The 12482-nt window shown below is 36.3% G+C and overlaps 1 protein-coding gene across 1 annotated transcript in view; it reads left to right on the forward strand.

Annotated features, from left to right (window-relative positions):
- Positions 1-12318, forward strand: part of grm2b (glutamate receptor, metabotropic 2b) — a 118872-nt gene extending 106554 nt beyond the window's left edge. Inside the window, exons 5-6 of the mRNA XM_057846421.1 lie at positions 3580-3772; positions 10766-12318. Coding sequence (XP_057702404.1) covers positions 3580-3772; positions 10766-10839 — 267 coding nt within the window. The 3' untranslated portion in view covers positions 10840-12318. The remainder of the gene's footprint in view (positions 1-3579; positions 3773-10765) is intronic.
- The last annotated feature ends 164 nt before the right edge of the window (positions 12319-12482 follow it).

Genomic DNA, 12482 nt, shown 5'->3' on the forward strand with positions numbered 1-12482 from the left:
TACCAGATATGTTACACAACACGAATTATTGTTATTATTACTATTATTATATAATAATTCCGATTTTTATTCATAATTTATTTATTTTGTTCTTTGTAATTGCTCTTTGTTATAGTAACAGCAGTATTTATTAAGTGTTTTATCGTAGGTTTTTAGGCTGTGGAACGAATTACCGGTAATGGAATTATAATGTATTCTTATGGGAAAATCCTGCTCCATATACGACCATTTCGACTCACAAGGTCCTGGAACGAATTAACTTCGTATGTAGAGGTGCCACTGTACTAGTATGATAAACAGTTATGTTTTTAGTTATTTCACCTTTTTTTGCTTAATACTTAATTCCACAAGTGTTCGTTCATAGTTGTATTATCTTCAATGAAAATTTATAATGTATATAGTCATGAAAATAAACCAGAATTTGTCACTTCGCCCCCATTTCATTAAAAAAAATCATGAAGACAAGGCGCATTTTTCCCACTACAGTACAGTTGGTTGTATTTAGCAGCCAAGTTTTTCTTTGTTTGTTTCCCTAAGCAATAGTATTTTTTCAGGTGTACGCTAAAGTGTGTGAGTGAGTGCAGTACATTCACTACATGTTCTGGGGCTATCCGGTGGCGTGGGAAGAGATAGTGCTCACTGCTCATACACATTACGTCAACAGTCAGCTCATATTAGAGGCTGAAACATGACTAACATGTCTTAGACAGTCCATTACAACTACATGTAATTCACATTTATACTAGTGCTTGCCATCCCATGTACAGTATGCACTTATATTTACCGTAGGCTTGAATAAAAAAATGGATATGTGAGGGCAAAAGTCTTGAGACCTAAAGACTGAATTGCAAACCAATTTTGCTGTGGCTGCAATAGACCAAATTGGTGCAGTACATTTCTCCAGTATGGTCAGTTCACTTCTCGAGCACAACCAAGTGCCTCGAGCAAAGTGTTGAACTCCTCCCCCAGTGGCTGTAGCATGACATTGTGATTCACCACCCTCATCTCAGTGTATAGGTAGAAATGGTAGATACACAGTGTTGTTAATAACGGCGTTAGAGTATAACGGCATTATTTTTTTTCTGTAGTGAGTAATCTAATTAATTACTTTTCTCATCTTTGCAACGCCGTTACTGGTACTGAGGCTGTAAAGGCATGCGTTACTATGCGTTACTACATTGGTTGAATGACGCGAGAAAAAGTCTGAGAGACACGGACTAACGAAGATGAGAGAGCAGAGCAGGAGTGGGAAGGAGGGAAGGAAGTTGTGATGCCGTTGCAAACGCGATGCTAGGTGGCTTCAATAATACCGAGAGAATACCTGACTGTAGCAGATAGCCTACAAACTACGCCCACATGATGCTATGGTAGATATAACATGTATAAAGAACTACATGCAAAATGACAGACACGGCAGCGTTAGCACATGTATAGAGAACTAGATGCGAAATGATAGACTCGCCGGCGTTGGTAAACAGTCGTCATCTTAAAGCAGTACTGTAGACTTGTAGAAAGCTCTGTTGTAGAGAACCTTCCTAGCGAACCTATCTAAGTTTTTTATCTAAAATACTCCTAAAGTGACAAAATCTTGACTTGAATTTTTCTTTAAATCATGAAACCGTTTTCAAAAGTTTCACGTATCAAAAGTAGACAAAGGGGAACTAATGCAATTATGGGAGCAATTTTAACAACTTTAACGGTTGACTCACAACAATAAATGACTTCCAAACATAACGAAAGTTACTATGTTTTTTTTTGTTTTTTTGTTTTTTTGAATTTAAAAAAAAAACATGAAAGGTAACACTAATTACTTTGCCAAATAACTAATTACTTTTCATTCAGGTAAATGAGTTACTAACCTTATTATTTTTTGGGAGAAGTAATTTGTAACTGTAATTAATTACTTTTTTAAAGTAAGATTAAAACACTGTATATATAGAATGTAATTAGTTGTTGCAATTAGTTGCACCTAAATACAGTCATGCCAGTTAAAAGACGGGGATCTTCGGGGGGAATTTTGTTTTGTCATAGACCAAGAATAAACATGATTCGATAAAGAAATAACAATAATATGCTTTTCAATAAAAAAACAATAAAAAAAAAAAAATGAAATAACAATAAATTGGAGAACAATAGGCAAAATTTGCGTCTGTTAACGTTACATATTCACAGTACAAATAACCATAGCTAAAACAACACAACATAACAACTCTCGATCTGACTCAAAATCGCTACTGAATCTACTAAAATTTTCATCTTCAGTATCACTTCTTTACAGCTTCGTCAACTCTGCAAGTTGACGGCTCACCATGAGTTCCTACCTTGCTGCTGTCAGTGTGGAAAAAAGCAACAACAATAACATATAAGTCACACCTTCATACAGCATAAGTCGCAGACCAGGGCCGTACAGAGACCGATGGAGGGGCGGTAAATCAAAAGGGGTACATGCACAAGAATTTTATACACCTTACAACAACATTCACTTCCGCATACACTTCCAGTTTAACCAGCTTTACAATCTAATTGGCTGTGACTGTGACAGACTTTAATTGGGAGGGGAGAATAGTGAATAGAATTCAACACTGTCATCGACACTTTCTGACTGTGACTCACTCAGTCTTTGCCGCTTTTCTTTCTTCAACCTCTATATCAAAACTTCTTTCCCCAACTTGTTGTTCATCTGAGAACAAAATACATAAGATGTTCACTCAGTCACCATCAGCAGTTTTTTCAAAATTATCATTTCAGTATTATCCATATTTGTGATTAATTATTAAAGTAGAAAACTATATAAGGGAAAATTATGTTCTTTTATTTTTTTTTAAAAAAATCATCACAATAAACCTGGTGTAAGGATTTTCACTATTTGCTCGAACACGGTTCGTTGTAAGGGTAAGACTGTTTTTTTCTAACCACCAGATGTCCTCGGACTCCTCACCACACACCCAGTTCAAAGAGGAACAGCAGGCGGGGGGGGGGGGGTTATGTGGCGGTTTAGCAGAACACAGACGGTGATTTCGGTGTTCCAAATAAAGTACTCAGTGGCATGTCTGCACAGTCGGCCAGCACACACATACGCCCAGTCAGTAGGGGCACTGGGGGTATATAGGGGCAAAAGGGCCGGTGCTCAAGCGGCAAAGTATGACTTATAGTCTGCAAAATACAGTACATAGAATTTGTAGTCTTACACATTAATGAACATTCAGTTAAATTTTAAGATAAATAAGAAATGTTAAGTAACACATTTATCATACTGTATGTGCTTTGTTAATATTTAATGTACATGCATTACATATTGATTTTCTTTCCAAGATGGGCCAACATTTGTGTCATGAATTTAATTGAATAGGGGACTCACTAATATGACATTATGATTGAAAGGACCTATTTTATGGTAAAGGTAAATGAGGAGAAAGCATGGCAAGTATTTAAAGATTTGCCTGTGCAGCCTGTATTTAATTTTATTTACTGGTGGACTAATAAATTCATGGTTGCTAGGTGATGATAGGGGATAGAAGAAAAAGGGATGGTGGAGAATGAATGCAGTGTTCACCCTTTGCCATGCCATGTGCCTCGCAGGTCCAGACCACCACCATGTGCATCTCTGTCAGTCTGAGTGGCTCCGTGGTCCTGGGCTGCCTATTTGCTCCCAAGATCCACATCATCCTGTTCCAGCCTCAGAAGAACGTGACCTCGCTGAGGGTCACCGCCAATCGCTTCAGTGCCACCGTATCGGCCTCTGCATCTGTTCCCAGTTCCAGTTACTCCAAAGGTGTACACACACATGCACAAAAACTGTTGCTTTGATCCTTCATAAATTGTTTGACTGTCTGGTAACAGTGAGCTCAACATCATCACTTCCCAACAATTAGAGAAACACTTCTTCAACCATTAGGTTTAAAGATATTTATTACCACGCTCTGTTGGATTACTATCAACTGTCCAAAAGTTTCTATGTGATGGTGTTATACATAGGCATAGATTCAGGGGGGGTGGCAGGGCGTGCAATGCTCCCCTGGTGGCCAAAAAAATTCAATACATGTATCTGACTTTCCTTTTAATGAATTTAAAGGAAAAGTTCAGAATTTTTTACATAAGGGTTATCTTCGAGTAAGCGGCGGTCTAATTAGTCGGTGGAGTTGATTTAAACAAATTCTGTGCAGTTTGTTAGATATTTGTTAGTTTCAGGGCTCTGGGGTTGCTGAGCTAGCAAAAGTCAATGGTCCCTGCTTAGCATACCAATAAAAAACAACATACAAAAAAACAACATATGCACGCTTGAGAATCACCGATATAGTGTTGGCTATGATTTCAGGATAAAGTTATTAAAACCTACCATTGCAAGTCAATAATTGTAGTGAGAACAGCAACATTTGTAATCCAGCAGCTCTGCAGGGAACAGGCAGTTTAGACAAGCAGGGTGGCGCCATGTCACATTTGTTTTTTCCATTGCTGATTTTTTGTTTTTTTGTAGGAACAAGAGAGACTCCCCAACAGACTTAGGACGAGTGGCCGAAACACTCCGCTCTATTGTGGTAGCATTATGCATCTAAAAAAAATAGTACTGCAGAATGAAGTTAATTACGGCAGTTTGGTCTGACATTATTTTGGCCGCATTGGTATTTCAAACAACGATCTGCATTTTGGATGTGTTAATATTGCCTTCTATGGGCTTGCCGAGCAGGCACTATTGACTTGTGCTAGCTCAGCCACTCCAGAGCCCTGAAACTAACAAATAACTAACAAACTGCCAGGAATTTGTTAAAACCAACTCCATGGACTAATTAAATTACCGGAAGATTACTGGAAGATTAAGCCTAATGTCAAAAAAATTGTCTATAAAATAGAACCTAGCTGTTAAAATGTTGTCCATAAATAAAAGTAAAGCAGTAAAACAACAATAATGAATGAAATGATCAACAATCCTACAATGTATTTTATAATGGGTCTAAATCATTTTTTAGAACAGATCATGTGATTAGCACCTTAGAGACGGTCCTTTGTTTTACTAAGCCAAAACTACACCTGAGGAGACAAGATGGATATTTAGAATTTCTTTAAACCTAGGCTTCCAAAAGCTTCAACTACAACTGAGCTTGAACTGAGGATTGAACACGAACAGTGTCAAGATGTACAGTATATATATTGTAAGCTAATTTTATTGCTGACACTACATTTCGGGTTCATCAACATGTTGTGCCCCCCAACCCCCTCCCACAAGAGTCAAACTCTGCCTATGGTGTTATAAGGTTTTATCAGCCCGATATTTGAACACAAATGGTGGCGAAACGCGTGTAGACAGATCACACAACAAAACTATTTACATGGTATATATTCTGTTTCCTCTGTGAAAATGAATAATATTATCACAGCTCACTAGGGACACTCTCGAGGTTTATTCAATGTCTGAATTACAGCATATAGCTCCCAGGGGTCCAAGGAGTGGAATAATATAGAAGAGATAACATTGGAAATCTTGATGAAGACGGGATATTGCAAATAAACATACACCTCTGTTTTAAACTACTAGCATATTGTTACAGATGTGAATATTTACATTATTTTTTTCCAGGAAAACTGTGTTATTTATGCAACAACTTTTTCTCCCTGTTTTCTTCTGCTGCTTAGTGATGCAGTATGATCTCAATGCCCTTTTTCTTGCCGGATATAGTTTTACTGTGCAACAAAGGAGTTTGTTAAACTCCCTCTGGATATGTGGAGTAGTAGTGTCAGAGCAAGGTTTCGGAGGTGACAGACAGTGCAAAACAAAACAGCAAAAATAAAACGAAGAAAACAAAAACAGTTTAACAACTGTGTATTTGAAAAAAATCAAATTATATAAGACCTAAATTGTTTTTGTGTTGTATCGAATGGGAAGGTGGTGCATCATGTAGCAAATACTGTAGGGCCAGATGGGACATGAGCAATGAGCCAGATAGTGCCATTATTTGAAAAATATAGTTTCAATCAAAAATCTGATTTCATCAATACACTTTTGCTTGAATAATTTAGTCTTTTCAAGTCGCCTTTACCACCATAGTGCTCCAAAAGTCCAAATGTGTAAACTTGCAAGGACTCCGTTAAAGAACGCTGCACCTGCTACTTCAGTTTAGGCCTTGGTTTTGAATTTAATTTTGGTCCCAATTCAATTCCAAGAGTTTCAAATGACATTAAAGAAGGAAAGTTTTGTTGGGGTTTATTTAGTGGTTATATAGTCTCAGTTTTTCACATCAGAAAATCTGTTGTATTTATGTTAACAGAGGTTGCACATTGTGTACACTGCAAAAACACACCTCGTTAAAACTAGTTAAATTCCCTTGTTTTCAGTGTAAGTCTACTAGAAATAAGTGAAATTATCTGCCAGTGCTTCAAGTAAATTTTACTCACTTAGATTTTTTGAAATAAAGAAAGATAGCTAGGTGAAAATACGCTTAACACTTATTTTAAGCAATAAATTACTATATTTTAATCTTAAAAATGTTTTTTTTTTTTTAAATGTCAAAATGTTCTTAATTCAAGAATATATATTGTTGAAAACATTATTTGAAAGCAATTCTTTCTTGATTTAGGTGAAAAATGACTAACCTATACATGTATGGCCTAAATAAGAATTGTAATATTTACTTAAATTAAATGGAATAATCTGACTCATTAATCTGTTAACTAGTCTTTAACACTCAAAAAAGATGGAGAAAATTATTTGACTAGATTTGAGAAAAATAATCTGATTAAGACGTGATAAATTTGCAGTGTAGATCCTCCTTTTACAATGTAACAGCCTCTAAATGCTTTCTATAACTTTAAATTAGGGTCTTGATTATGGCTGAATGTATTTGGACCATTCTTAATATCCATATTAGTCAGGTTTGATTGTATACTAAAATGAAGCCCAATTTAAATCTAATTATTGGCTTCATTTGTGTATGTACAGTAGATCATGGGTCATTGAACTTAAAAAAACAACATTTGTGATCCATTAGTGCAAAACATTTGAAATTCAGAAAAAAACAAGTGTTCCCAAATATATAAACTTGGCTTCTTTTATTTAAATAATTATTGCGCACTTCCCTTAATTCCTCTCAATCTTTTTTCACTTCTCAAATATTATTGTTTGCCTGCTCTCTGATATGTTTAACTGAAATTGCTGAGCCATAGAAATGATGATTTATAAAGGAAAATCTTGAGAACGAGCAGAGGCGCCCATACTAAGGCTAGGTTCATACCACAGATCTCAATTCACGTATCCGATTTTTTCCAACTCGAGTGAGGCATTAACTTGACGGTCTGAATGTGACAATTCGTATAGAAGTACACCATTTCAGATCCGATCTGGGTCAATTTTGTATGTGGTTTAAATCCGACTTGGGCCAGATTTTTCCAGAATGTAGCAGCGGTCTGAACTGTCACATCTCCCAAATCGGAATAGCGTACCGCACGTAACACGTCACCTTTCCTCATTAATATTCATAACGTTGGCAACTGTTGCTAGGGGGATCAAACTCGAATTTGTCCCTCATGCTAGCTGCATGTAAATAGTGTACGAACCAGTGACGTGCGGTCAGGGGAGGCAGGGGAGGCAGAGCCTCACCTGTCATCATGACAAAAAAATAATTATAGCATCAAATTTATATTAATATTTGTCCATTGCTCTTTATGTATGACTCATTTCAAATATTTTTTATAGTCAAAATCGCTGAATTTGCCTATTTCCTGTTCAAATAAAGAAATTAAACGAGAGGTGCGGCAGCAACAAGTAAAGCCTCACCTCTGAATGCGCAATCCATAACAAACTGGGTTGATACATGGAATTGGAGCGTGCTGGTTGCCGTACATCTGCATGTCGCCATTATAATGTTTCCAGATACGTTTATTTGACCTGATTTTCCACAGTCTGGCTAATGTCTTTAACCCTTAAAGCTTAATGTTTGTTAGCGACATATTTAGTTTTGCTGATGGGAAATAAAACCGCAGTGAAAAGGCACAGGTTGCGGCAGATAGTACTCTGCCACACTGAAAGGGGGCGTACGTGAAACTGGACTTTCCGTCAAAAGTGGACGCGATTAACTCAACACCGGAGCTAAAAGGTTTGCTTTAAACTACGGGACAGAAGATAACTCGCGCTTTTCAAACGGACTGGTACACCCGAAAAGACTGGCTATGTGGCTGTCCTTCGAAAAATCGCCTTTGCTGCTTTCCCTGCCTTTTCTTCTCAACTTGTGCCAATGTCTGGACTAACACGAGATATTGTGACATTAAAAAAACTACCACAAAGCCTCAGCAAACATGAGAGCTCGACCACTCACATTCAAAGCCTGATTGCTTTAAAAACTTTTGGAAGCTCAAGGATCGATTTGGCTTTGACGAACAGCGGAAGCTCAACGGTAGCATCCACAAGGCTAAGGTAAAGGAAAACCGAAAGAGTTTGAAAGACCTCATTAATGCAACCTGCATCCTAGCTAAACAGGAGTTAACATTTCGTGGTAACGATGAGCGTGTAAGCTCTTCTAAACGTGGCATATATGTAGAACGATTACATGGTTTTGCTGAGAAAGATGAAAGGTTAGCTTGACATTTGGACACATCCACTGTGTTTTCTGGCTTGTCAAATAGAACACAGAACGATCTAATTGAAGCAATCCTCTCCATTGAGGCGGAGAGATTTTTTTAAAGTAAAGGAAAATAAGGAGGACTTTTATAAAAAAGGGCGTAGGTTTGCATAGGGACGGTAGGGACATAACTCTACCAACTTTTCAGGATGCTAAAACTGTCCCCACCAACTTTTAAGCAACCTTACCCTTTTTGCATGATATAATGTTCTGTTATATAGAGAATTTAGATCTTTCAATAGTTCCATATGTTGTAAGGATAGAATTGACCCTAACATTATTAAGTGAATTATTTTCATTATGTTTATGTTTGCTAATAAAAACCAGACATTTATTCAGGAAGTTTTCAAAATGTTTCTTTAGTATTTTTTTAAAACAAAGGTTTGAATCGAACAGTGTATCATCTGAACCAATGCACGTAAAATTTATTATCAGTAGATAAGGATTTATTTTGCATTGATCATTTTTCCTATTAATTAATTGGGTATATACATGAGAAATGTGGCCCTTTGCCCCCTTCATCCAATCTGTTTGGTCTTATTGATGTCCCGTCCCCAGCAAAAAGTGTACCTACATGCAGGTTATGCTGTTATATCGTCCCTACGAATGTTGAGACCAAACCTATGCCCTTCCAAAGTAACGGCGGTTTTTGTGGTGAAGGACAGGCGCAAGACCACAAACAGTTTTGATTTCAATCTTATTTAAAAAAAAAAAAAAAAAAAAAAAAAAAAAAGAGCTTAGACTAAGAAAAATACAATAGAATATTTAAAAACTAAATTTTGGCCTTAAATAAAATATTCTTTGTTTTTCTTTTCACACTTTTTGTTTAGCAATCTGTAATAAATTGATTAAAGTATCGGAATTAAAAGTTTTAAAAACAACTGAATATTTCACTAAAGGTCAGAATTGAATTCTGTGGTTTTGTACATCACTCTTTACTCTCATTTATGTTGCATGAATTATAGAACTGTGACGGCCAACACATTGAGGGTGTAGAGCAAATGCATGTTATTTTCTTACTTTTACGTATCGATAATATGTACCGTGTGTGCGTGTTTTGTGAAGAATGCTGATGAGATATAAAATAACCAGTAGCCAATTGAATAAGCTACCCTTTTTGGATTATATATTTGGAAATCTGACACTGAAGGAGTCAGTGCCTCACCAACCATGAACCTCACTGCACGTCACTGGTACGAACGAGATGTTTACTGAGCTAAACCTACCAATTCTGTCCAAAAATTATTTTCCTGGTGCCAAATTCACTGGTAAAATGTGGAAGAACATACAAATGTTCAGTAAAAGAGATGGCTTGAGTGTGAGGGCTGAAAAAAACGGGAAAAAGAGCTGACCTGATTCAGAGGTAGCTTTTTTATCGATACCTTTTTCTTGTGTGCATTGCCTTACGCCACTGACAATGACATTCTCCTGCTTCAACAACCTATCCTTGACCATGATATGCCCTGTATTTCTTATATATTATATCCTCTGGTTGTCTTATGTCTCTGACCGAATTTATGTTGCTATTTTTGTGTAGCGATTGCAAATGCTACTCAGTGATAGCCAACAAACTCTTTTGATTTTTTCATTAATAATAAATTTTAATCCTATTAATTAATTTACACTTCCCCCTTACTAAGGTTGTTTCTTTACAATAGAAAAGGTAAAGCTGTTAAATCTAAAGCCTACCTGTAGGCATGAACAGGCTTACTACAAAAAGACCAAGGCCAAAAATATTTATTTAAATATCCATATTTTAGAAAAATAGACCTACATGACTGTTGTGATATATATATATATATATATGTTTCCCCCCCCCCCCAGGTCATTCATTGTCAGACGGAAGCAGCATGGCAAAATGCCATGCTAAAAAATAAGTAAAAATATCAAAACGGCTTACTTCTTCGGGGCAGGCTGTGGTAGGCAATGGATTAGGATTGGCATCTGTAGGACCATGGCATCCAACAAAATGTTTACTGCTTCTGAATTTGAATGGCTTCACCTTGCTGGCGTTAAACTGGCCTTTTGGACGTTTGCACATGTTGATCCATAGTTCACATTTTTTCCCTCTGAGTTTTTGACTTCGGGAAACGAATTTGCCTCCTTCCTTGATAAGCACTTACAACACTGCTTTTAATAACATCCACATCCTTTTGCAGGATCAGCTTCCAACTATGTGCCAGCAGTGTGTAATGGCCGAGAAGTGGTGGACTCGACGACTTCTTCTTTGTGAGAGCATCCCAATGAAGGAAGCCAGGTCGCCGTGGCATCCAGAATGGCTGCAGAGACACTGCTGGGAGCGGAACCCATGCTCACGAGTCCTACTTTGTACAGATTTAATATGCTCTATGTTGACTTCTTCGGTTTACACTTAGATGACGTGGACAGTGGTTTGTGAAAATTTAGTTAGAAAATCATACAAAACATTAGGAGCTATGCTGCTGGAATCATTGGTCCAAGGGTTAACTGTCACCATTGTGGAACTTTTATCAACTTTACAAGCAGTGTTGTAACAGTTTTAACAGTCATAGTGTAAAATAGAAGTTCACAGTTTAGATATATTCTAGCATTTTCATGCTTAGGTTGTTCATATACTTTCAAAATGAAATGCCATTTGAATTGAATTTTAAAAATTTAAACAAAGCATCATGAATGAACCAATTTAAAAAATTGCAATTTTCTACCTGTTAGAATGAATGCATTTTTTGTGTACAAAATCCTATTTAATTCATGTAAGAAATGGCTCGTGAAACCTTGCGCCGTGCCTTGTCCTAATTTGTCATGTTGTGTGCAGCGATACTGTATTACAGCTGTTCCTATATCTTATTGTACTTCCAGTAATGTGAATATATCAAAAGTTTGAAGTTAAAAATGTTAATTTTAACTTAGTCTTTAAAAATGTGAGCATCTTTAGAGAGTATATAATGAAAACTACTGAGGAGAATGTGCAGAGAAAAGTGTGTGCTTTCATGTAACTAATGTAAATAAAAACATTTTTTTGTAATATGAAAATACATACCAGAGTTGTATTTTAACATTTTTAAAGCAAGTGACATGAGACGTCATTGAAAAATTAAGTATCAATTAGACTTACAGTAAGACCAGCTCATTTCTCCAAGCAAAACTGAATGTCTTGCTTCCATTGAGAAGATTAAGGGGCATCCAGTGTATTATATATATTACCGTATTGGCCAGAATATATGACGGCCCTGATCATAAGACGACGCCCTCTTTTTCATAACTCGTTTGAAAAAAAGACTTTTTGAACACCAAATTTTTATACAGAACATAATTACAGTACATCCGAAACAAATGATTATAACAATATATTTGCGAGAAAAAGCATGTTATTTTGCCTCATTCAAATCTTAATATCTGAACATTTAAATATGTAAACTAAAATGCAGTCACATTCTTAAATGAATGGCTTGTGGTTTTTGAAATGTAAATAAACCAATCTATTGTGATAAATCAACAAAATTGCAATAACTGCATTAACCATCAAAGTGAAGTCTAACTGTAACTGTAGTCTTGAAACAAATCTGAATAAGGAAAAACAATGCAATAAAATAATGCAAACTGGTTAAGCTTGAGAGTATCTCAGATCTGTCATGGCAGAACATCGCTTCAATGATATCTGGCACCATCTAGCATAGTGAATGGGGATAACGTCTAGACCTCGAATATAAGACGGCCCCTACTTTTTCAGTCTTATTTCAATGCAAAAAACACCGTCTTATGTTCGGGGCAATACGAGATATACTGTATGTATATATATATATATATATATATATATATATATATATATATACACACACTAGTATATACAATATATATTTAACAATAAGGCTCATGTTTTTTCATTTCAATCACATC

Source organism: Corythoichthys intestinalis, chromosome 9 (genome assembly GCF_030265065.1).
Source record: "Corythoichthys intestinalis isolate RoL2023-P3 chromosome 9, ASM3026506v1, whole genome shotgun sequence".
Classification (NCBI taxonomy): Eukaryota; Metazoa; Chordata; class Actinopteri; order Syngnathiformes; family Syngnathidae; genus Corythoichthys; species Corythoichthys intestinalis.